A 27,466-nucleotide genomic window follows, 5' to 3' on the forward strand; every position below is an offset into this window, starting at 1 on the left:
TCAGTGAATCAAGAAAAGAAGAACAGTTGCAGGAAAAAAACAGTGGCAGGATAGATCTTCAAGGTGTGGAAAAGAGCTGACAATACAAATTTAAACCTGAGCCATGAACTGACTGATATTCAAAGAGGCTATATTCCATGCTTGTGATTAGTTACATTTAAAGCCTTCAAAGAACCAATGTTTACTATATTTTTTCTTCAGTTGTGTTTAGCTGAAGGTCATTGTTTGATAAGGACGATTTTTTACCCCTAGGACTGCAAATGTAATACAAATTTTTTAACATGCTTCACAGGAACTAGGATGTGCACATCAAACATCCAAATCTACCTGAAAAACCATTACAAATAAAGAAAAACAATGCAACTAACAGAGAAGAAGTGAATGCTAATGCACACTTAAGCATGAAGTTTAGGCAATGAGCATTGCTTTTATATACAGTAAATCATATTCAGTTATACCATGTGAATTATTTTATAAGTAGAATACCATTTCAATGAAATATATTCAGTAAGGAAATATGGACTTCTGTATTTTTTCTTGTGAGGACTAAAACAACAGAAAACCTGTAAAATAAAAGTAACTAGTAGCATTTAACAAAAATCATCTTGATGCATGTCCTCATTTCCCACTGTCAAAATGTAACACTGCCCTGGATGTAACACAAGCCCATAACAAGACACATTTTAATGTAGACACATTATTTATGCAATTTAGAGTCTCCAGTTAAACATATACATCACTGGGGTTATACATTTATACACATACGTTATACACGTACACATGTATACGTATACACGTACGTTATACACATAAGTTATACATCACTGGGGTGTGGGAGGAAACCAAGAAGATGCAATAAGGAAGTTACCTATATTTATCCCCTGGATGTACGCAAAGTGTTTCAGTCTGTGTTTCCTTAAGTAGTACAGCAGTTGAAAAAAAAATATTCTACAGATCACGATGTTCAAAAGTATAATTATGTTATGCAAAAATTCACTCATTTTTACATAAAATAACTAAGTCCAATCTGTAAAATTTTACATGCATAAACATATAGTAACATAATATTTTTAAACCTTCTAAGTCACAGGTAGAGGTGATAATGCCTTGTTCCCCTTTAAGGACAAGACCATTTGTCACAAATATTTCTCCAACTCTAGAAAACTCACTAACATTCCTTAGTAGCCTCTAAAAACTGACTAGAATCTGCTTTAAGTACTGTAACACAAATTACCAAGTACAGGCCTGCTCTTACTCTGAAGTGTAAACCAACTGCTACTAAAATATTCTACTGAGAGTCCAGCCTTTCAAAAAATTCTTGAAAGGATTCAGTTTTATTCAAACATGTCCTTACTCTGTCATTTACAGTAGTTTCCAGACCCTGGAAACAGAATCTCTCTAAAACACAGTATAAAAGTAATGAACTTTGTTTTCTATACACAAATAAACCTTAAAAAACACGAAAAACATACCTGGTAGTCCAACATAGAAAATGTTGGAAAACATTCCTTGATACGTGATTCAAAAAAATATGGAAAGATCCAAAATATGGGCATCTCCTGTACACTGCTCTCTAAGGAAAAAATCAATATATTTATAAAATAATACTGAAATGAAAGTGATACATAATTTATCTAATTCAAAAACAGGTAAGCATACCTTAAAATTCATTATTTTAAAAGAGGTGCTTATATAAAGCTTTTATTAAATTCCAAAAGGGTTGTAAAATAATGCAATATTCAAATAAAACTCATTCCATTTCCATTTCCTATCCTGCTTACGGAGTTTAAAGTCACAAAACAAAGCAAGCACTTTACCTGGCCAGGGATCCAATCAATCACTGGGCACATAAATGTACACATCCATGCTCACTCAATTATATCTATAATTATTTTTGCTTAATAAACAATATGATTTAGTCTCAATATTCATTTTTGAACATGTGCATGTCTTCTTTAGCAGAAGAAAAAAATAAGAAGAGTATAGGTTATTTAGCCTGTTTTTCACTAATGTTTTATGAAATTAATACATTTGAGAAGAAATACAGTATATTCTTTTTTTATTTATGTATTATGAAAATGAAAAGATTATTCAATTTTTGTACCTAGTTGCTGCTGTGCTTTCCAAATTGCAGAAATTTTCTTAAAACTGTGGGCCAGTGGTTTCACAAGACCTCCAAAAGGTGGATCAGACACTAAGACAACCCGTTCTCCAATTTCTTCCAGAAGAAATTTCCTACATGTTACATAGCCTTGCTGTAAAAATCACAAAAAAGGGTCTGACGTTAACTTCGCAACTCTGGACTCATTAACACTTTAATATACACATAAATAGATCCATTTACAAATGACAATTAGTAAAATTCTTAAGTGCATAAATGATGATACTACTACTACTAGGAATGGCTGCCTCTGTCTAGAACACTATATACTGTATATGCCAAATAAGGAGACTTTTGATAACACATATTGAGATTTGTCTTTGCCTTTAGTCTGTAATCCATTCATCCATGCATTAATTTTCCAAATATGCATATTCAGAGGCAATGTCACAGGGAAGCTGAATCTTATCCCAAGAAGCAACAGGGGCAAGGCAGGAATAACCCCTGAACAGGGCACCAGTTGATCCCAAAAAGATACATAAGTGCTTTATGTTAAGGAAATGTTTTCTTATATACATACATACTTTACAAGTGAGTACTAATATATGGAACCTTTATAAAACAACATTAGATAAGGAAGTAAATGTACTTACATTTACATGTTTATAAAGCCAACCATTTGCTAAGTATGCCTAATCTATTTTCATAATCTTACAATGACTGAATCAGCATTTAACTCAAAACAAAAAAATTGGGACAATGCTCTAGTCCATTACAGCACAAACAAATCCACATTTGTTCAGAAAGGACCAATTAACGGCATTATCTAATTAATCTCAAATGCACATTTGAGAAGTACTTGGGATAGTGGAGTATACAGTTAAATGTATATCCTAACATGTATTCCTTAGATATTATTCTCAGTTGTTGTCAACATAAGTGAATACTCTTCAACAAAGAAATACACTAAAAACAACTGATGAACTTCATTGATAGGTTTTAAAAGTTAAATATGTAAATTTACCTCTGCATCAAAAAAATAATGGTTAAACATGTTGTAGTGGCAAAATTCATCTTCAGAATTGAACTGGCAATACCTTTAATATAAAGAGTATAGCTTATATTAGAGTATACTAGTCAAATTCTTAAAACAAAACATTGTACAATCTTATTAAAATGTTAACACAGAGTATATTTAACCATTTATTTCACATAAACCAATCAAATATTATTTTTAACATTGTCAAGCACCTTTCCTTATGAAATTATTCTTGACTACTATTTGTTTACCAAACAGGAGAAAACATGCATTGTTTGATATTTTAATTTAGTCATATGTATGTTTCTGCTGCTGCACTTGTTCCACTTTTTCAATATTAACTTTTATTTGATCTAGATAAATATACTACAGAAATTAAACAATATCACATTCTTGCAGAAGTTTCAGTAAACCATAATGACAAGATTTAGAAAAACGTCTGTCCAATCAGAACTACAGGTGATCCCATATATCACGTAATCACTTAAAATATGTAATTATAAACCATGCTAAAACCTCAACCCTCACCTTATTTGTTCACTTTTAAACAGGCACTTTTTAATACCAATTGTTCTTCCTAGCTATCCTAATGAGACATACTGTATACACAGGTTTTGCCTTCTTCTAACCTATTTAAGTTTTCATTTGCAGGCACAAGTTTGTAAATATGCTTTGACAAGACAAAACAGGCATTACTTGAAAAGGGAAAGATATGTTTTTACTTGCTAAAACCACACCTTTTTCAAAGCTAATTCTGAAAGAGAACTTCCTGTTTCTGAGACCCTTGAGAGGCTTCTAAAGCCAGGTAAGAAAAACTTAAATTCTATTCAATGAAAAGCTGTTCTGGTGTAACAGAAAGATAATTTTTTAACTTATTTACTGGACCAAAGTAATGATCATCCTAGAATACATTTAACTATTTTTAAACAACTCTTAATTATAATTGTACAATGGTAACATGGATAAATGTCTTGACTACACTTGGGTAGTTAAGAGTTGAAACCAGACAAATATATTTCAAATCAGAACAGTCAAAGTAGTTGAAAATTCTGTCTTCCTCTCTATAATTGTTTAGCTTCTCATGAAAAAAATAAAGTTATGTTAAAAATATTACTTTAGCATTAATAATCTATGCTGCCAAGACCTTGCCTCCTGTTATCACATTTTACTGTTGTTTTCTCATTTAAATTGATTCACACTTAAAGAATTTTATACAGCAGGGAAACTCACACACATATAAAAACTCACACATACAAAAACTTGTACATTAGTCCTAGTAGGATTATCTCTCCCCAGGAATTTCTTTAAGAAGGGACTTTACAGAGACTTTAGAGCTTGGCACAAAAAAATACTTGAATGACAACACTCAAAAACTATGTAATGGGGAAGGACCAAAGAGTACTAAAGCATTTTTATGCAAACGTCTCCTGTAGAGACACTTGGAATACTGTCAACATAAAGCAAACAAATACCTGACTTTTTACCAGAGGGTGAGAATGAAATATAAATCTTACCCTGCTAAACCAACTGTAGTGAACTATTAACCTACTGACCTGTGGCCAATGGTAAAACACAGTATTTACAATAAAATTTTGATATCTCTTTAAAAGTCTATGATAGCTATCATTGTTTGCAGGTGAAATTTGCTTCCAACTGACTGGTTCAGAAGAACATGTTGGTTTCTTTCTGATTATCTTTTGATAAGGCCTTGTGCTGTCTGAATGCTACTTATCCTGTCTAATACACAATGCATGTTTATATTTGAAACGGATTTCAAATTTCATATGGTTACATCCTTACAAATATTTATTTTTTAAATAAAAGAGCTTTATTTGGTAATGTTTCGCCACTCTGTTGTTCTGTCATGTGCAGATACGGAACAAGCAAAGACTACTTCTCATTGTACTGTAAAGCATAGTAACAAACAATTTAATCAAATGCAACTGAATTAGTAGGTTTGAAGATTCTATAGTTCTAAAGTCTGAAACCCATAATTAAATTTACAGGCAGACTGACAGGCAAAAGATCGTTATTATTATTTTGTGGATGTTGCATACGATACATAAAAAAGTAGCTGGAATCTTGTTGCTTCCTATCCATATACTGCATCTTCCGTAGTGGGAAAGCCGAAAGTCTTCCTTGGCTACCAAACCTTTCTTGGTCTCCTGCCTTATTATGTCAGGCTGTAGTCACTTCTTATTATGCTCCCTCTGTAGCTTCAGGTCCTTGACCCTGTGTTAAAGTAATCCTTCTAAGTGCAGCTCCTCCACCTGCATTGTGTTTAACCTTAATTAGCCCAGTATGCCTTTTAAAGTTAATGTCACTTTAGTAATAGAAGTACATTGTACTACCACATGGGACACAGGCAAGTAGATCCTTCTGATTCTGGACTATTCCCCACTTTTGAGAAATGAGCAACAATAGACAATGAAGTGCCAAATCAATAAACTGGAACCAATAGACTGGAACATGCTGCAGCCACTGTAACTGAGAGGAGCCTGAAAGGCAAGGATTCACACACAAAAAACATTTGCACCACATTTTTTGTCATGTACCACACACTCTAAAATTAACAGCTAATTTCTCTTATTCTAAACTTAATACAGATGATGGCAGAAAACAAGCTACTATCTGAAGAGGAATTTCCACAACGGAACCAGGTGTTGGGCAGTGCCAAAACTGATGAAGACCAAAGAAGACATAAGATGCTTGATGACTGTGAACATCAAGAGATTAAGAGAGGAGGCAATAAGCCAAACCTGGGTTCCCCAAAAATTGGGAAAATGGTGCTTAACAGAGAAACAAGAGGAAAGCAATTAGAGGTATTTTTTTGTCACCAACTTCCTAAAATAATATAAAAATAAAATTTTAAAAGCAGAATAAAACTTTATTTTAAAATTAATACACTATACATAATAATGTACATGATAAAAATAAACATATTTTAATATATAATCCAATAACAAAAAACATTACATAATAAATCATAAGAATATATAGCCAACTGTGGCTAGTAGTGTTACTTAAATTGATTAATTCCTTAGTTGTGTTTTACTCTGTGTTAGTGAGCATTTTAACTGTAAAAACACAATATTATAGCTGATGTTCTTACTGGTGAAAACTAGGCAGTACTCCTCCACCATCTTGAAGACGTTGCTGCAGAAAAAGTAAGAGCTGAAGCCCATATTCAGTCATTGAAGAAAAGATATCAAGACCTTACAGTAAGTGCGAAAAAAATTAAATAAATCCAAAAAAGTATAAAGGGAGACCATTCATTACTGAACTTTGAACATGTGATCTCAAGGTCAATGATTTTTTTCTTTTCATATATTCAATTTACTAAATAGGTATTAGACTTAGTGTAAATCCAATTTTAATAGCACAGTTTCAATGGTGTTTACATTTACTAAAATTTATTTTTGAGTGGAAATTTTGTAGTTTTATAAATGTTAGTTTGGATTTGTTTATTACTGGTGACAGTTTCTTCTTCTTAAGAAAAGTAGTGGAAGGCCAATAACTTTTCTGCTTACTACATTTACCAAGCATTAGTAAAATAAGGCACTTCTCAATTCCTTTAGCAGTTATAAGGCTGATTCAAGGAAAAATGTTTTTGTACAGCTGTGCATGTGTTACAAGCACCACAGAGTTGCTGTATCTATTAGCATAACAGAGCATCAAACTAGAAATTGTTAGACAGGAGTCACATGATTACTGGGTGGCATCATGCACTACAGTTTGTAAATATTCTCCCAAAATATGCCCTGACATGGCCTGCAAACTCCCAGACCATTCTGTCTTCCCTCCTTCTGAAAAAAATATACATACATACACACACACACATATATACATTCACACAACACATTTGTGTAAAACCAATAATTCAGTTTGTGAAAGATTGCATACATTTATTTATAATCTAACAGGAAGCCAGAAACGTTGGAAATACTTTATTGTTTGGTAACAACCACACAATTTGAAATTACTGAACTCTCATGGAATTCTTCTTCCTTATTAGAGGTTCCTAACTGCACAAAATCAGGTTAGACAATAATTTATTTGTTCCTGCCAAAAAAATAACAAACGTAATTTTTTATTCATCAGTTCTCCATTTTATAACTTTCCAGAAATGTTAAGTATTCTGATATTATATACTGTATATGCAACACAAAAATTATATTGGGCTTGGTCATAGAGAATGAAAATCTTGTTATTTTGTTAATGCTTTGCTTTGGTTATATGATTTATACATTATCTAAGTTACACACTTTTGAAAGCATTCACTACGCATGCACATGTTTTGCTACTCTCCCTTAACGTATCATTTACAAAACTGTCTAAGAAAGACATTTATACCAATATATGTTCCTCCCTGACTGCTGACTAAGAAACAAAGCAATTTTGAACCCAATTTCAAATTGTGTTCTAATACTACCTCTGATAATGGCTCATTGTGTTCCAGGACAGCACAAGACACAAGACCCTTAGTGGGAATTCTTCTCACATTTACAATTAAACTGGCATCAAGTTTAACAGCACCAAAAGGGACCCCTCCATTATATACATTCTGTTTTTTAATGCACGCGTTTAAAACTACTGATTGTTCATTGCACTGCATATGCAACCCCTAAGTACCTGCTGTTTTAACACTACAGAATAGACTACCATAAATTGAAAAATTTACCTGTCAAATTAAAGAGAAAAATAACAACTGCTGTTTATATCTCTCTTAAGCACATGAGCAAATAAACCTAGACAGTCTGCATTGTGATCAGAACTGACTGTGTACTGCCCTTGGCAATTAGTTGTGTATTGGTTTCCAATTTTATAAAGCATTTATAATATATATTTGCTCACTGAACAAATTATTAGGATCACTATACTATTATTGCATTGGGCTAGTGCCCTGTTCAGGGACGGTATCTGCCTTATGCTCTATCGTTGCTGAGACAGACTCTAGCTCCTGCTCCCAAGATCCTGCTCAGGATTAAGCAGGCTTAGAAAATGGTACGGTATTGTACTACTCTAATACTGGGTAGCGCCTCCTTTTGCTCTGAATACTGCTTCAATTCTTTGAAACAGATTCCACACAATGTTGGAAACATTTCTTTGAAATTCTGGTCCATGTTGACATGATTGCATCATGCAGCTTCTGCCGTTTTGTCAAATATACATTCACGCTGCAAATCTCCCATTCTACCACGTCCCAAAGTTGTTTTATTAGATTCAGATCTGGTGATTGGGAAGACCTCTGAAGAACAATGAAGTCATTATCGTTTTCATGAAACCAGTATGAAATGACTTTTGTATAGTGACTTGGCGCATTATCATACTGGAAGTAGTCATTAGAAGATGAGTAAATTGTGGCCATGAAGGGATGCACACGGTCATAAACAATACTAAAGTAGGCAATGACAATCAAGTTGTGACCAATTGGTATTTACAGGTCCAAAGTGTGCCAAGAAAACAGTCTATACAACAGTACCAGTCTGTACTTTTGACACTAGGCAGGTTGGGTGCATGGATTCATCTGACCAAAGTTTTTACTGTCTTCAGCTGTCCAGTTTTGGTGAGCCTGTGCCCACTTCAGCCACAGCTTTCTGTTCTTGGCTGACAGGAGTGAAACCCAACATAGACTTTGTTGTTGTAGTCCATCTGCCTCAAGGTTTGACATGTTCAGCATTCTGAGATGTTTTCTGATCACCACAATTGTACAGAGTGGTTATCTAAGTTTCCATCAGGTCAAACCAGTCTGGCTATTCTCTCCTCACCTCCATCCGCAGAACTACCACTCACTGAATGTTATTTTTTTTGTTTTTCACATGATTCTGAGTAAATTGTATAGACTGTTGTATGAGAAAATCTCATGAGTTTAGCAACTACAGAAATATTCAAACTAGCACATCTGGTCCTAACAATCATGCGATAACTGAAATCACCGAGATCACAAATTTTCCCCATTCTCGTACTTGACATGAACATAACTGAATCTTCTGACCTGAATGTGTAATATTTTATGCACTGCACCCACATGATTGGCTGATTAGATATTGCATGGATAAGCAGGCGTACAAGTGTTCCTAATAATTTTCCCTGTAAGTGGTGATGTATCCGTGTATATTATACACAAATTCACCCATGTGTACAATCACACACTTTATGTAAATGACACAGACAAAGTGTTGAGGTGTTGCTAGTGTACAATTTTCAAATAATGCATAAATGTGATCTTTTAGCCTATTGGTGAGGTGGTTACATATAACTACAGAATACTGTTAGCAGTTAACTTTCATGTATTCATTTGTTTGTTAAGATAAATGCAGATCTGAAGAAGCAGCAGGTTTCTGAACAATATGATGTAATTAGAAAAGCACTGGAATCTGATGAGAGAGCTACTCTTGAATCTATAGAACAAGAGAAAAGAGTAACTGGTAGCAAGCTGAACAAATCCATTAAGGAATGGAGTCAGTATCTTACTCAGGCTCAGACATCTCTAAAAAAGGCAGAGAAGGATATGGAAGAGAACAGAGCTGGACACATATCACAGGTAAGTTAGCTTGAAATCTACAACTAAGCTAGAAGCCATGTTGGTATAAAACATAAAAGACACTTCCTTTCAAGCATCTTTAGTCTGGTACAGTACATACAACACTATGGCATTGTAAAAAGATATACAGTAATCCCTCCTCCATCGCGGGGGTTGCGTTCCAGAGCCACCCGCGAAATAAGAAAATCCGCGAAGTAGAAACTATATGTTTATATGATTATTTTTATATTGTCATGCTTGGGTCACAGATTTGCGCAGAAACACAGGAGGTTGTAGAGAGACAGGAACGTTATTCAAACACTGCAAACAAACATTTGTCTCTTTTTCAAAAGTTTAAACTGTGCTCCATGACAAGACAGAGATGACAGTTCAGTCTCACAATTAAAAGAATGCAAACATGTCTTCCTCTTCAAAGGAGCAAACAAATCAATAGGGCTGTTTGGCTTTTAAGTATGCGAAGCACCGCGGCACAAAGCTGTTGAAGGCGGCAGCTCACACCCCCTCCGTCAGGAGCAGAGAGAGAGAGAGAGAGAGACAGATAAAAAAAATCAATACGTGCCCTTCGTGCTTTTAAGTATGCGAAGCACCGTGCAGCTTGTCGCTTCACGAAGCAGCTGCACAGAAGGTAGCCAACGTGAAGATAATCTTTCAGCATTTTTAGACGAGCGTCTGTATCATCTAGGTGTGCGAACAGCCCCCCTGCTCAATCCCCCTACGTCAGGATCAGAAAAAGTCAGCACAAGAGAGAGACAGAGAAAAGTAAGTTGGGTAGCTTCTCAGCCATCTGCCAATAGCGTTCCTTGTATGAAATCAACTGGGCAAACCAACTGAGGAAGCATGTACCAGAAATTAAAAGACCCATTGTCCGCAGAAATCCGCGAACCAGCAAAAATTCCGTGATATACTGTATATTTAAATATGCTTACATATAAAATCCGCGATAGAGTGAAGCCGCGAAAGGCGAAGCGCGATATAGCGAGGGATCACTGTAGTATATATTAAGACTATATTTTTCAACAATAATATCATGCTTGATTGCTTTCTGTACTGCAATATACTGTATATTTCACACTTTGCAACATTAAGTTTTTATATTCTATTTTTTTATTATTCAATATTATTAGGAGGATTAAGAATTTAAAAAGCAACCAACCACCCCACTTGCCTGATAACTACCAGTGGGTATTTGGTAGTTTAATAGGCATGCAGCATGAATAAAAGGTTCCAATGGCTCTAATACTATCACTAGAGCACATAAAACCTCCTAATAATTCATTGCCTGAGCATAAGTTAAAAAGAAGAAGCAATAAAGAAACTTTACAATTGTGGTCAAGTAGTTGACTAGTGTATTCTGAAGAGCAGTAGCCACAGCACAGCTTATATCATTAAAAGCAGGAGAATTATTTAAGAAGAAATGTTTCTGAAAAATTTACCAGAATACCGTTACTATTTTATTCACAACTAAATTTTGACAGTATGACATGGAGAAATTTGCTGGTCTGCTCTTGAAAGTATGGCAGCAAGATGGCTATAATAAGTGTTTCTATTATTCTCACAAATGTCCCAAAGATTTTTGTTCATCATTAACATCTTTGGCTGGTTTGAACCTTGAAAAGTTGCAACGTAGAGGATTAGCTGATTCTCGCTCACTACTGATCATCCATCAATGTTAATTACACAATAGAAAACTTCAGACAGTAGAAAAAGAAAACAATGTAAATGTCACATTTGGTCATGGTTGAAAGGTACTAGAGACTGACTCAGGAACAATAAGAGCAAGCAACAGCCAACCTACAAATTAAGAACTGTAAATAGCGTAACATAATCTGTGGCTTGCCCAAGAACTTGAGTAACACAGTAAACTAAAAATTTTTGGAACATAGACAATGTAAAGTAGGAATACTTACAGTATGTGCCAGCAGGCTATTTATTTATTTTTTTTTTTTTTTACACTGGATAAACTGATCTTTAAAATATTTCCTTATACCATCTTCTTTATAATATTGCCCAAATTAGGCACATATTTTAAATGTTGTATGAAATCTATTTGATTAAGTACAATTAAATTTCATCCATTGATTTTCTGAACAAGTTTGATCCAGTACTAGGTAAAGATGTGATGGAGCTTATAGGTAGAGATGAGGTGGAGCTTATTCTAGCCAGTAGCCAAATAGGTGTCCAAATGCTTTGAGGGAGTAAAACAACTGTATGTGCAACCATGCTTCTTGTAATTATGGTATATTCATATAATATGAAAAAATGACAAAGTATGCTAACATGGCCTCTATTATTGTCCAAATGTAGCACTGTCATAATCATAATTTCACATAAAGCTTTGAAATTAAGTGCTTAATGTTTAAATTAGTACAATTATTTATTAAAAAACCATTCTAAACACCATTTTTTATTCTTTTGTAGGATATCAGCATTGAGCACAGGTAATTAAAATTTAGCTCAAAATATTTATTAACACTTTGCCTGAACTAAAGGATGTCCCTGCTACCTTCAATTATTTTTGTATATTTTTCCAAACCTTAAGTCAACTCAAAGGATCAGGATACATTACAATTTAATAAATACATACCATATCCTATGCGTAAATATAAAGTGGTCTAGCCATTACACACACATAGACTTTTACATTTTAGATTTTTTTTTGATAAAAAACAAAAAAAAAAATCTAAAAGGTTAATTAGCACTCTAAAATATTTTGCTAAATAAAGATTATTCTACAAAACATTTTTTTTTAATCTTATGTTAACTGACTGTCTCATTGAAGGTTTTGCAATATACTCTAAAATCCTGTAGATATAAAACTGAATGGAATTTATAAAATATATACATTGGTGTATATGGTGTAGACAGTAGAAACTTCTGTTTAATTCATCTGCTGTGAAGCATATATAGTAGTATTATGAAATAATTATTAGAATAACTAATTCACTGAGGAGTCAATGTGGTTTTTTTTATTATTACCACAGTTTGTTGTTGTTGTTGTTTTTTTAACTTCTCTTGCTACTGTTGAAGCAGGCTGACATGGCAGGGGCGCCCTCAGTTCCAAAGAAGGCACTCGGAGACTTCAGAACAGACAGCAGAATTAAGCTTTAATGTATGGCACGCACACAGACTCATCTCAGATGGAACAATGAGCTAACAACTAAAATCAACTCTTATATTTAATATAATTCTTATCACACAAGTCATTATTTATCCTCATATGACTCCACAATATTTCACTGCTCAAATTCTGCCCCTAATTAATCTACCATTATCTCTCGGCTGACTGGGTGTCAAACTCTTCGCTGTCCAACGTATCTTTCTGACAAGCCTACCTGCACTCCCTTCTTTCCCAGCACTGGACAATATTATTTACAACCCAAGAGTTTACATTCCCCTTCTTATAAAAGGGCCCATCTCTTCTCAACTCTCCTGCAAGTCCAGACTTTAACTTGAGAGATAATGGTAGTTTGTGGTTTATACGGGGTAATAAAAATATATAAGCATGAACGTTTTAACTCACTAACTGTTATATCTTAATACTTGATAAAATATAGTGTCTACTTTTCTCATATGCTTATAATACTCTTCTAACACATAGAGATTACCAATCTTAATAATACAATTCTCTATAGTACCTACAAATTGGTACTATATATATATATATATATACCATGTGGTGCTACATACATATATGGTCATGTTTTATTTAAAGTATACAGATGAAAAAAAAAAATGAAACTACTGTTTCTTCTTACATCTCTTAATTCAATCATTCTGGGAAATCAATTATCTTTTGTTTTCAGGTTATATAAACAGCAGCAGCACTTATTTATATACAAGGGGAAATGTATCTCAAAGTGCTTCACAGCTAGCAAAATAGGCAACAGAAAAATAAATCTACAACAACAACAATGTATTTTTATATAGTCCTAAATCACACACAGTGCCTCAATGGAATTTAACAGGCCCTGTTTGACATCCCTTCAGCCTTGGACTCTTAAGACAAGAGAAAAAATCCCTAAAGTTTTGATATGTAAATTTATAAATCATTTTAATTAGACATACAAAGTTAATATATCCTTTGAAACTATATAATACAGTACTGTATACTACATGCTTCAAAGAAAAAGATAATGTCTCCTAATGTAACATTTCTGCAGATTTTTAAGTAACTCTAATTCTTTACATTGTTTGTGTCTTTAGGTGTTTTCAAAAATGTAAGTGATTTGAAGGTTATTCAATTTTCTACTTCCTGACTTGTTTTAATAGCCAACATCAATATATTTTGAAAATGCTAGATCACTGACAGCTTCAAAACAAATATATATTTTATATTGATTTATCTATCATCCTAATTATGTAAAGCATATTTTATTTAACCTGCATCAAAAATCAATTCAATACTGCATAAGGAATAACAGCTATTGTGTTGTTCAGTCTTTATTTTTGTAAAAGAATGTACAGACATTTCCAGCAACTGCCATAGCAATTGGTGGAACTCATGAAGAAACAAGAAGAATCAAGGCTCAAGTGGTCTGAAATGTAAACAAATGTTTGCTAATATGCAAAAAAAACTATATGCTGTTTTCAATTAATACATTTTTTAATGAATTGCATATATTTTATGCATGTATTTGGTTAATGATAAAATTATATTGATGCTTCTTTTTCAGTTGCCACAAAAAAATTGATGACCAAGACATTTTCATGAATGAATTAAGATTTCAAAAGCTACTAAAATTACTGCAAAACATGAACAGTGACCTCAAGGCACAACTTCAGAGGAAGTCATATTTGCTAGGTGAATGTCTTTTTTCTTTAAATTTAACATTTTCTTTAAAAAATTAAAAATATAAGTAATTTCAATATGTGAAAACAAGTACTGCTGTGAATATTCAGCTCAGAGGAGGATTCAGAAATACCCAGAGGAAGTGAGCACTCAAAACAAAAAGCATCCCAACTTGAAAACTGAAATCATATGCTTCAGCTCTGTAAAGTAGCAATAACTCAGAGAAGTAAAGGGGCTACCCCTTAAAGATTTAAGTTTAAAACATATCATGTTTATTCTGATATATATTGTTGCAATTTTGAAATACAGTATGGCTTATTAAACTGATATCAATGGAAATGCTTTTAATAAAAGCAAAAAGTAGAAAATTATATTTCAAAAAAGATATACATAATTGTATAAATGTATTGCCTGAAGAAAATTCAGCACTTGGATCTGTTTATTTTTCAGAGTAGACTTGACTTCAAAATGTCTTTCTTCTCCTTTTGCTAAAGTAGAGCAAGGGTCCTCGATCATGGTCCTGAAGGGCCGCAGTGGCTACATGTTTTAATTCCAACCAATTTCTTAATTAGTACCAATTTTTTACTACTAAAGCAATGTTTATTGGGCTTAATTGCCTGTTACAAATCAGAACCCTTAATAGCATTTTTTAGTTTTTAGCTGCTGTATTTATGTTTTAATTGTTCCATTTTCTTAACCAGACATCAGTTAATAATGAAATGCAGAAACCCAAGTAATCAGCAGCTCTCCAGCTAATGTGCTTCCTTTTAAACCTGTGCATATACACCATGAAGTATCTGTGTTAAACAGTTTAGAAATGAATGAGAGGGGAACTGGAAGGATCACCAACTTAAATGTGTTCTAGTCCACAAAACACATAGATAATGTTCCCAGATAAGGAAACTCTACAGTGCAATTAAAATTTATCTTGGATGAATAAAAAAAAATATCAAGCCAAACAATTAAACACCAAGTTTCAGTATCAGCAAGAACGGAGTTCTAATTAGGAAACTGCCTGGAATGAAAACCTGTAGCCACTGCGGCCCTCCAGGACCATGATTGAGGACGCCCGATATAGATCATTACAACTGTTTAGATTTACAAGACAGGTAAATGCAGTAAGTTAATTAATACTAGTGGGCCTGAACATCCATTTAAAATACAACTCCCAAACTGGTCTTCTTTCTGTAGTTGTGTTATTCCCTTTTATATCATGTTAATCCTATAAGAAAAATGAGCCAGTAAAGGACAGTTTTTGGGTTTGACAAATTATAGGTTTTCAGTCATGTCTAACTGATATGATGTTAATTATTTCATTAGAGATGTGAGGTTACAGTAGTGCTGGGCGGTATACCGGTTCATACCGAAAACCGTTTTTTATTTTTTTTATGATATGGATTTTTCTTATACCGCAACACCGGTTTAAATTGCCTAAACGACGTTCGGAACGTGGCGCAAGTGGGGACCTTTTTCACTGCTACACCACTAAACACAGATTTGTTGCACTAGGGCTCTTTTTCACTGCTACACCACCAAATAGTGGGCGGTAGCATAGGAATGCTGCATGGTGAAAATGGACAGAGAGCCTGGAGATACTTTAGTTTTAAAAGGTCAGATGTGTAAATACTGTTTCTATACTATTGGATAATACTGCAAGCCAAGTTGTACTTGTTTTATTTGTTTTCAATACAGTGTAATGTACCTGGGTACTGTGTAATAGTGTGACGACATGTTTTCAAACCCCGTCATAAGTTATATAGCACATTAAATGTTTTGTGTTAAGTGATTCTTAAACTGACTTCTTCTTGCACTAGGAGGAGGCGCCGGCAGCAATCGCCGCACAGAATACATTCACTTCATGATCTTCCTGCTCTCTGAACATTTAGAATGCTAAGATAAATACTTGATATAATTTTCATGGTGAAATGCATTAAAGCATGCATTAATCATATGGGGGCACGGCGGCGTGCCTGCCTTGCATTTGCATGTTTTTCTGGTGGGTTTACTCAGCGCTTCAGTTTCCTTTCAAAGTCATGTAGGATGTGGGGTTTTGTTGTGCTATATTGACCCTGCTAGTGTATGTTTTGCTTGTATTCATCCTTCGATGGGCGCAACTCTGAATGGATGGCATAATTAAACATGTAAAACGAAGATATTTTTTAAAGTTCTGAACACTCCGTGGGCTAAGTTTATAACTAGTTTTAATTTCACAAAGACGTTTATCGTGTGGTGATTGGTTATGTGGAGAAAGAAAAAGGATGGATAGGAACTGGGGTTTTGGTACGTCAGATAGAGACAGCACGCGTGCAATAAAGAAAGCCCGCTCAGAAGAACATGCATTGAATTCTGTGTTCGTGTCTCCGACCACCAGATCAAAAAAACCAACATTTACACAATATTTAAGTTAAACCTGTGCGATAGCTATTCATACATCCAGTTTTTTGGAGCCTCGTCACACCTGACATAAAGGTCTCTACACTGAACTTACACCTGGGGACCCCTTACTGCCAGGGAGCAGCACTACCGCCTCCCTACCGTGCTTTTTTAATACCTGCTTTAATGCATTTCATCATGAAAATGATATCAAGTATTTATCTTAGCATTCTAAATTTTTAGAGAGCAGGAATACCATGAAATGAATGGATTCTGTGCGATGATTGCTGCCTCCTCTTAGTGCATAGGAAGTCAGTTTAAGAAGCACAGTGATTAACAACTGGGTCGGGGAACACAACACAAAGCATTTAATGTGCTGCATTAACTTATGATTGAAGATTTAAGTGTCAACTCTGAAATTGATTTTATTCCAATTTTTTTTTTTACAACTATGGGAAAAGTTCAAACAAAACTAAAGTAATTTTGTAATATATATATATTACTAGCTGAAATACCCAGCGTTGCCCTAAAGGAAAATAAAGTTTGTTTTTTTTAACCAGTAATTGTTTGAGAAAACTATAATTTAAAAAAACACAAAAATAAATTAACAATGAAAATAAAATTGCTTATGTTTCTTCTTATATAATACGCTACCATGGCTGTCCGTTTGTCTGTCCAGAATTTTAAATCCCCTGTAGCTCGCTAACTGTTTGACTATTGACCTGGTACCTGGTACCTGGTATTGAATTTGGTACACATATACTATGTAACCTCTACTGTCCGCTTTCGGGGTGATGATTTTTATTACTCTTTTGATTTTCATTTTAATTTATTGTAGTTTCAACTCTCAGCAGCGGGCTGCAGGGCGGCCGTGCAGCGCATGAATACGGGCGCCATTCTCATCCCTTCTACCTTCGCCATCACTTCCTCTACCTCTTCATATCTTAAATCATTCTTGAGGCAGATTAAAGATTTAAGTGTCAGCTTAAGTGAAAAATTAAGAAAAACATACTAAGTAATTGCAACACAAAAACTGACTTAAATCAGTTTTAACATGAAAAGATGCCGACGGAAGAATTGAAGAATCAGGCTGCTACAGTGGAGAAAACGAGCTGCTCACAAAGCAATAAGCACATCAACCTTTGAGCAAATGAATGCTAAATGTACAGAGAAAGAGTATGAAAATGTTATCGTGCAGTCCGCCGTTACCAGTCTTATATATAATACCCTATATTCATCAAAATATAATCATGGAAAATGTTCAAGGTAGTGTAAAAAATGATGGGAAAACCGAAACATTTGTTTAAAGTTTTTTGACAGATTAAGTTTTGTTTTCTGGTGTAGTAATAAGTTTTTACATGCAGAATTTTTGACAACAAAAAAAGGTCAATTAAATTAATATTATTATTAGGTTGATTTCATTCTATTACCACTACAACATTGTTACAATAAGAATAATGCAAGATTAAAATATAGTTAACAAAAAAACAAATAATAATACAGATTTTTCATGATAAAACTATCCGTTGCTTTTACAGAGCACACCAGAAACGTTCCAAGCGTCAACTGGATGATAACATATATACATGACCGCAAGATTGTTACAGTCTGCTTTACACATAAGATTGTTTGATATTGAAATGGTTGGGATTTAGATATTAGAGTATTTTAAAGTTTTCGGTAAACACGTAGGTTTTTGAATTTTCATTTTTTTAATATGCTAAATAAAAAGTTACCTATATGAAAAACATGGACTATATGGGTTAAAACTTGCCAGTATCTGTGCGGCACACAGCTTGATTTTAATCTAATATTATTAAGCTCTTCATATACTTTTGCATGATTATATATATTCATTCTTTGGGTTATTAGATCACATTGGATTTCTTTTTTTGTGGCTAAGACAGTTGAATGCTGTCTTTGTACAATTTTATTACTGGCTACATGTTTGGAAACTTTCAACCTGAAAGCTATATGTATACAAAAATGGTTCTCTCAAATGCACAGATAGGTAGTAATTGTTATGCTGTGTATTGTGCATAGCATTTGGCTTGGGAAAGTCAATATTTGTTAAGAACAAAAGTAAAATCATGAAGTAAAATCAAGCGTCCTTTGTAAAATATCTGTTGCAGTAAATGTTTATGTTGCAGGGAAAGGAAATATCACTGCACAGTTTAATAACATTTTTTTTTATTTAAGCGAATGAGTTCACTGCATGAAGAAGTAATAAAAATACCACCAAGTACTTAACAAGGAATAAGTATACCACACTACAAACCTTACTATATTATCAAATGACAGGGTCACCATCAATAGCTGGGTCTTTCTTTGATAGATTAAAGGTTTATACACTTGGATAATCTAAATTTAGCTGATGTAAAAAACATGGATTTTCTTTACCTTTCTGCTTACAAATTAAAAAAACAATGTAGAATATGACCATCTAATTAAGAACCATAGTAAATGTTCTGAATCATGTGGTTTAACACTAACAAACACTATGAGAATCCATGCACAGCTTTGTTAATCTAGAACTTAGAGATGGTTGTTGTTTTCATTCCAACTTTGTTAAATTTAAAAACTTTAATTTAGCATAGCTGAAGCAGATATCCTGTCAACTTTAAAAACGTTTAGTTAGAATACAAGAAAACGAAAAAGCCATGATCTACTGTGACAGGTTCAGGGAATTAAACCTCTTCAGTTTGAGCTGAGAAGACTGTGTGGCGACCTTCATCCAGATTTTCCAAAGAAATCAATGTAGTTGATCCAGCAGTACTCATTCACTTAAACAGCAAAATATGTACTCGAGGACACCAATGGAAAGTAAGGAGAAATGACATTAGGTCCAAAGCCAGGGTGCACTTCTTTACATAAGGCACTGAGGGAACATGCACAAAACTCTAGTGCATTTAGCTGAAGCAGAAATATTGGCAGCTTTTAGGAAATATCTGCATGGGATAGTAAGACAACTTAGAAATTATCTAAACATACTAGCATGATGAACTAAATGGTTTCCTCTCATTCATCACATTTAAGTTTTTAACTTCACTGCTAGCAAATAAGCTGGACTGACTGGATGGTCCCCTGCCATTTGTAAATGTTCTTGCATATGTCCTCATACAGTATATGTCTACCTAGAAAGGAGATAAATGCACTTTCTTCCACACCAAAACTCTATGTAAGCAGTGTAAAATGTGTCAAGGATAAGAAAAAGAATAAGGTATTTTGAAATAATAATTACTCAGTTATGTGTAGCTATGGTTAAAGTTCAGCAACTTCTAGAATATTTAATGTTGGGAATTCATTGACTTATATAATAATGTAGTGCGAAATACTATATTTTTTATTTCTGTATATTTATATTATTCCTTTTCCCAGATGGGATTATAAAAAGGAAGGATTGGGGTGACTGCCATCCAAGACTGTGTACTCCCCTGATAAGCTGCACTGGTGCACCCATGTGTACCCCCACAGGGTATTTTGGGAACTGTAGTCTCGTTGGGCAGCCATGCAGGGTACCACAGGTGACTCCAGGAGGAGCTGTAGGGGAGAACTATCCCCCCTGCTTTTAAGGGCTTCTGTGTGACCTGGAAGTGCTTCCACCATACAATAATGTGGCACCAAAAGTACTCCTGTGTACAGCATAAAAATTAACACCACGCCCTGTGGAAGGAAAGGAAAAAAGGAGTCCATTATGTTAAATTATGTTCTAATTGCATTGTGCTGGGCGGAGTGAGAATAAGCCTATTAAAGGTACTTTTGCAAATAAAATCCCTTTATTTAAACCCACGTGACCCTGTAGTTAGGATATAGCAGGTTGGATAATGGATGGATGGATATTTAAACCCATGGCTGTGGTGCTTGGATATGCCCACTAGTGGTCACAATAGCAAATTACATATCCCAAATGAAGGAACTGCTTAGTCATAAAATACTGTATAATTAAATGAAGCCTCAACAATTGTTTATAATGACACATATATACTGAACTGTTTGTTACTCAGCGAAAGTGGGAAGAAAATTCCTGAGAAGTTTTTATGACTATTGTATACTCATAAAAAGTAGGAGCTGTTTTTCCTTCAACAAATTAAGTTGTCAGTTTCGGAAAGAGTGTATATACTGTCAAATGAATGTATATGTGGGGCCAATGTTACAATAACAGCATTTCTAGATGCTAGGAACACCATATATTCCTCAGTCTTTCTGTGGCAATTTCTAATCAATATTTTGAGCTGGAATTTTAGTCTTTCATTCTCATGCCATCCCATCATTCCCAGCAGGCATCTTCTGTACATTATTGTGGGCAATTAGAGAAAATATTACTTTCAAGCTTTTGTGAGCTGTTTAAAGGTTAATGAACACTTACGAGGTAGATCAACTTCCAATATCTGTTTCATGGGATGTACATGTACTATGCTATCTGGTTCACCAAGTTTGCTCTAAATAGATAAGCACAAGTCAATAACCTAGAATACAAGTTAAATACTAAATTAAAGAAACTTTGTAAAAAATAAACCAAGGAATAGTTATAAAACAAAAGTGTAAAAGAGGATAGGATAACTCCAGCATGCAGCAACGTTAGTTGTAAAGTTCGCCCAAGACTTGCTGAGATGTACTGTATGCGGAAACCTAAAAATGTTTTCTCATTTGCATTAAACCTGAATTGTGACTTTAAGATCCACTGTGTGTCTTAACTAAATAAGTAGAACTAAAACATATTTTGTAAGAGTAGCTGATGTAGCATAGTGCTGTCTGTATTTTGGCAACAGATCTGTAATACTGTAAATTATACAAGTACCAAACTAAAATAGCAGCCAGTACACAATAATAATTATAGTATAACAGGAATGATTGTGACTACATATAATTTGACCTTAAATGTATCAATATTATCTGTTCAGAACAGCCACTTATTATTTACCTTACAGCCTATGTCAAGTATACTAATTATTCATCCATCCATCTTTGTGCCTTCCTGATAAAATTTATTGTTGTGGGAGCAAAAGCCTATTCAGGCAATATAGGATGCATAACAGAAACCAACCATGAACAGTGCACCAGTCCAGTAGCATCATTATGGAGGGCTTCTGGGGTTTTAGGCTCTGATCTCAAGCATCAAGCCCTTGATCTTTGAGAGCCCAGACCCCCTTCATCTTTCTGCTCTAACACCACACGAAAACTCTAAGAGGGACACTGACTCTATTTTTCCATTTAACATTTATGTAGGACTAACAGCATTATCAGAGGGAGGGGCTAAACCCCTAATTAGTGCTAAAGCTAGTAATGCCCGCACACCAGTACATCAAAGGACACAAAACAGGTCCAACACAAAAATTGCATGGAGTGACTGGGCTGGAAGTCTAATCAATTTTCAAGTGAATGGAGTACAGCGAAGTTCTTACTTGCATGTCTGACCAACATATAACACATCATAACTCTGCATCACTATAAACTGCAAATATTACTAGTCAAAAGGGAATATGATCTTGAATCGAATCTGAAACTATGGGGCCATGGGTTCAACCACTGGGCCACCATGCATTCCATAACACTAAGCCAGTTAAAATAAAAGTCATTTCTTTTTTTTATTTTGCATGTCAATAGACATATGCAAACACCAAATTCTTTGCACTCTTTGAGAAAATTTTTAAGGAATATCTTCTCACTTTATCATGCAGTCCTAAATGCAAGACATGTAAAGGAGGCAGTGAAAATAAATAACGTGCATATTGCAATTTAAAACTAAATCCAATGACATATTTGTAATTCTGTAAGTTTTAGCAGATACTACTGAACTTTAATGGCTTCACTTCATGTTTTCTAGAAGGTCAATTTTCACTGTTTGTCTCTCACCATCAAAGAAAAGAACTGCTGTTTGGTTTTCATCATGGTTGCTGTGAAAATTCTGAAAACGTTACATCCTTTGTGTTTGCTAATTTGTATTAGCAAAAATTGTAAAACATACTTCTTGGAAATAAAAAGTTGTGCTTAAAACAGTTAATTTAATAACTAAATATGGTATGCAGTGTCAAACTAATTTATTTTTTCCTTCCTTACAGATGCTTCTTCCATTACTTTTGATGAAAACACATCTCACAAAAATCTCATGGTATCTAAAGATCTAACCAGTGTGTACCTAACCAACGAGGCACACACAAGGGAAGAGAACCCTCAGCAGTTTGACAAAGTTTGTTGTGTGCTTGGCACTACAAGTGTTTTCAGTGGAAGGCATTACTGGGAGTTTGACGTTAAGTGCTGCTTGCAGTGGAGCCTTGGCATTGCTTACGGATCTATTGAGCGTAAAGGAACGCAAAAGTCTGTCAAGCTTGGAAAGAACAAACAATCCTGGTGTCTTGAACTGAGAAATAACCAGCTGTCTGCATGGCATAATGATCGTTATATCATCTGTGTGAAGAGACAGCCTTTATTAAATAAGGTTGGGATATTTGTTGATTTTGAAATGGCTCAACTGATCTTTTTCAATGCAACTACTATGAAAGTTATTCAAGAGTTTTCTCCTGCAACAGCCAGTGTATTTGATACTGTGCACCATTCCTTTACACAGCCAATTTATCCGGCTTTACGGTTTTTCCCATTAAACTCATCTACATTAAAGGTTGACCATATTGATATCTGCAAGCATAGTGTTTAATAAGCCATCTTTTGACTTGCCCCAGAAAGTGCTACTGTATATTCACTTCAAATCAAGTTAATCATAATTTCAGAAGCTCTATTTAAAAATAGAATGTTTTAATGATGATAGAAAAAAACAGTTTCGTTTATGTGTTAACTATGGAATTCTGACAACCACTAGTTATGTTGGGAGCATGCGCTGATAGCACATTGCCGCACCCACCACACAACAAACCACCTGGTTACTAGTTATTAAATTGTATATCCGTTTTCTAAAGCCTATCCTGTAATCATCAGTTGCTAGATATGAAGCACTTTTGCATCTCTTCGGTTTAAGATGATGGCTTTGCTACCCATACTTGTGCAAATCCCAACTCAACCTCCAATTTTTTACCTCTCTCACAGCTCTCAATTAGCACTCTATTACATGAAAAGCCATACTGGATTATATTATTATCTTTATAAGCATCAATTTATCGATTAGACACTTGTGCTCAAGCCACCTGCAGTGCACTCTTAAGAGAGAGTAACAAACATCCAAAAAACCTGTTTATATGTTACATTAAAACATGTTTATATGAAAACGTCAAACACTTACCTTCTTTTCACTTTTCCAGGGAAAACCTAATACTTAAACATGCCAGCAATACTGCTACTACATGTATTGGTAGACAGACAGCTTCACTGCACACACATCAATATTGTTATTGGTCTAAAATATTCATATCGGTTGGGAAATAACTGTATGGTAAAAAACAAATAATTTTGAAACACTAAGATTTCTAATTTAAATATACGTTAATTTAATATATGCTACCTAGCTCCCCTAAACAGGATTAAGCATATTTGTGAATGCTATTATTAATTATTCTAGAATAACATTCACAATTTATTGATAAAAATCACAGATGTAGCTATTTCAAAGTAACCTCTCAAGGTTTATCACAAGAAAGAAACATCCAGTCTGAAAAATAATTGTGCAAGAAAGTAATACAAAATTGACAACACAGTGGTTAGTACTGCTGCCGCATAACTCCAAGAGACTGACGTCAGTCACTATCCTTTCTCTATCTGTGTAAATTTTCTCTAGGTACTTCAATTTTTCACTTGCATCACAAAGACACTGAGCTTGATTGGTGACTCTAAATTGACTTGAGACAAGACTGTGAGAAGGTGCAGAAGGTAAGGGTGATATGCAGTGGAATGGCACTCCATGCAGGCTTTCACTACTCTATAAGAATAGATAGAGAATGTTAACACCAAATCTTTAAAGTGACTGCACATCAAAGCAGAGCTTAGATTTCATGATTTTGAAATATTCTTCCGCAATAGAATATTCTGATATGCTAGAAAAATAGGAAAAAAATCCCTTGTTTATTAGAATGCCTACTTTAATTACCAAACATAGTAAAAAATAAAATGAAAAATGACTCTTGTTGGGAATATACAATATACTCTAGAAAGACATTGTTTTCTTTCCTGGAAAAAAATGCTTCCTTAAAAATTAAAGCATGAAATAAAATATACAGACAGATTCTGTGCCAAAAGGTATTAAATGCTGCTAGACTCTGGTATTGGCTCTGGTCACCTAGGGAAATATATTTGCAAAAATGTCAAAACTTATATCAAGATAGATACTTTTGAACAAATTGCTGTTCTATAAATAGCTTTGCAAAACACCAAAAACAAAATTCACCTTTACCCTGCATTAGGGAGTGTTCTGATAACTAAGACATTGCCCTTCAAACCTCAAGGTTACTGGTTCACTTGTCTAGCCTACTGTGGGAGTATGAGCAAGTAACCTAACCAGCTTGTGACTCATAAACAAAAATTAATGAATACAACTTAATAATATTCCTGTACTTATAAAATGTTTAGGGGCAGTGTCCATTAGAGAAAGGTAATATATAAACAGCATATGATATAGGCATTTTTAGAACATTAGAATACTCTTGACAAGAACAGGCCATTCAGCCCAACAAAGCTCGCCAGTCCTATCCACTTATTTCTTCCAAAAAAACATCAAGTCCAGTTTTGAAAGTCCCTAAAGTCTTACTGTCTACCACACTACTTGGTAGCTTATTCTAAGTGTCTATCATTCTTAGTGTAAAGAAAAACTATGTTTGTCCGAAATTTACCCTTAACAAGTTTCCAACTGTGTCCCCGTGTTCTTGATGAAGTCATTTTAAAATAACAGTCTCGATCCACTGTACTATTTCCCTTCATAATTTTAAACACTTCAATCATGTCACCTCTTAATCTTCTTTTGCTTAAACTGTATATGCTCAGGTCTTTTAATCTTTCCTCATAATTCAACCCCTGTAGCCCTGGAATCAACCTAGTCGCTCTTCTCTGGACCTTTTCTAGTACTGCTATGTCCTTTTGGTAGCCTGGAGACCAAAACTGCACACAGTACTCAAGATGAGGCCTCACCCGTGCATTATAAAGGTTGAGCATAACCTCCCTGGACGTGTACTCCACACACTGTGCTATATAACCTAACATTCTGTTAGCCTTCTTAATGGCTTCTGAACACTGTCGGGAAGTCGACAGCTTAGAGTCAATTTAACTTAAATTTACCATGATCTTATCTTCATCACGAGGCTACAAAACTACATTGATAAATTGTTTGCTGATTTTCTAAAGCAAAACTAATACATATTAATAAAAGGCCCATGTCTTTATGATTTTTATTTTTTATGACTACATGGATTTCCACATAATAGGAAAGTATGATTAAGGTCTACAGTTGATTCTTGTTTCTGGAATAATGTTTGTTCTCATTAAAAAGAAAGAATTCAATAACGGTTAGACAGTGTTTAACTTTGCTGTCGTTTATTGTTTTTCCAAGACAATAGGAAACCTTGAGTTTACCATTTTTGCTAACAAATATCTAATTTTATAATTTACTTTTTCTCGTTCAGCATGTGAAACTGAAATAAAACTATTCTTCTTGTATGTAATTTAAGTATTACTTGAAATCCAGCAACATTTCAAGACTTTAAAGTGTCTGAAACCATTTGCACACCATAACTTATTCAACTAATGATAAATTGTGACATTGTAGAATTATTTCCCTATCATTAATTCAGACAATAGTTTCATGCGGAGAATAACTACAGTAAAATGAATATTCCACGTACTGTGACAGGAACTGCATTACAACATCACAATCAGCATTTGTTTCTTAGTGTTGTACAGCATACAAAAACGAATACATATAAAAAAGTCCACAGAAGACATCATTCTGTTACTATTTACAGAAATGTATTGTAATGTACTATAGCTATAAGCACAACTGCACTGTTTCTCAGTTTCATTTTTTTATTTACACTTCATATTAGGATTAATTAAAGACAGACATTAAATATGTGTTACAGCTAAAATCCAGGAAAAAAACAAATCTCAGCTACTCAGAAGTTGAATAAATTCTCACTTAACTATTCACTATTCTGAGAAATCTCTCTTCTTATGGCTGTTTATTCTTTAAGTTCTATGGAACCTTAAGACTATTTGTGAGGCTGATTCAGTTATTCAGTAAAATATGGAAAACAATTCTCATTTTTAAATTAGACAAGACATTACATATTTAATTAAATTACTGTTTTAGCATATTAGTGCTTTCTTTTAAGTACCTTCTGATAAAATGTCTAGACATTTGCACTCAATGCAACACATTATCTTGTATATTGAAATTTCTTAACTAAATAAAACTAACTAATCTCAGTGGCTACAGGTTTTCATTAAAGACACCTATTTAATTAGTAGCCAATTACTTTGGCTAAAGGTACATTCTGTGTTTCCTTGACTTTAAATAAATGACTTGCTTTTTAAGGTTTGGAAACCTATAATTTGATTATTTTATTCCTTAACCTGCATTGAGCTATGTAGCAATAGGTACTTCTCATAAATCTAATTTTTTAGATGAACTTTGAAATTTCTGCAAAGAAAAAATGTCTGGTACAGTTAATAAAGACAAAATAGCTG

The 27,466-nt window shown here is 34.1% G+C and overlaps 2 protein-coding genes across 2 annotated transcripts in view; one reads left to right on the plus strand and one right to left on the minus strand.

Annotated features, from left to right (window-relative positions):
* zcchc4 (zinc finger, CCHC domain containing 4) overlaps nucleotides 1-27,466 on the minus strand; it is a 66,739-nt gene that overhangs the window by 21,251 nt on the left and 18,022 nt on the right. The window contains exons 6-8 of the mRNA XM_028801741.2: nucleotides 3,126-3,198; nucleotides 2,105-2,255; nucleotides 1,473-1,573 (exon numbers count right to left, since the gene is read on the minus strand). Of these exons, the coding sequence (XP_028657574.1) occupies nucleotides 1,473-1,573; nucleotides 2,105-2,255; nucleotides 3,126-3,198 (325 nt within the window). The remainder of the gene's footprint in view (nucleotides 1-1,472; nucleotides 1,574-2,104; nucleotides 2,256-3,125; nucleotides 3,199-27,466) is intronic.
* Nucleotides 3,217-27,205, plus strand: si:dkey-219e21.4 (zinc-binding protein A33). Its single transcript, XM_028801742.2, has 7 exons — nucleotides 3,217-3,945; nucleotides 5,747-5,962; nucleotides 6,266-6,361; nucleotides 9,451-9,684; nucleotides 12,103-12,122; nucleotides 14,358-14,485; nucleotides 22,906-27,205. The coding sequence occupies exons 2-7, from the start codon at nucleotides 5,747-5,749 to the stop codon at nucleotides 23,496-23,498; spliced, it is 1,287 nt and encodes a 428-aa protein (XP_028657575.1). The 5' UTR covers nucleotides 3,217-3,945; the 3' UTR covers nucleotides 23,499-27,205.

The sequence above is a fragment of the Erpetoichthys calabaricus genome, chromosome 5 (assembly GCF_900747795.2).
Source record: "Erpetoichthys calabaricus chromosome 5, fErpCal1.3, whole genome shotgun sequence".
NCBI classification, from domain to species: Eukaryota; Metazoa; Chordata; class Cladistia; order Polypteriformes; family Polypteridae; genus Erpetoichthys; species Erpetoichthys calabaricus.

Bases quoted from the DNA above. Each gene is read 5' to 3' on its own strand.
- si:dkey-219e21.4 (XM_028801742.2), top strand. From the start codon at position 5,747: ATGATGGCAGAAAACAAGCTACTATCTGAAGAGGAATTTCCACAACGG. The intron at 12,123-14,357 runs GTAATTAAAATT...CTTCTTTTTCAG, and splicing joins GATATCAGCATTGAGCACAG to TTGCCACAAAAAAATTGATG. The intron at 14,486-22,905 runs GTGAATGTCTTT...CCTTCCTTACAG, and splicing joins GAGGAAGTCATATTTGCTAG to ATGCTTCTTCCATTACTTTT.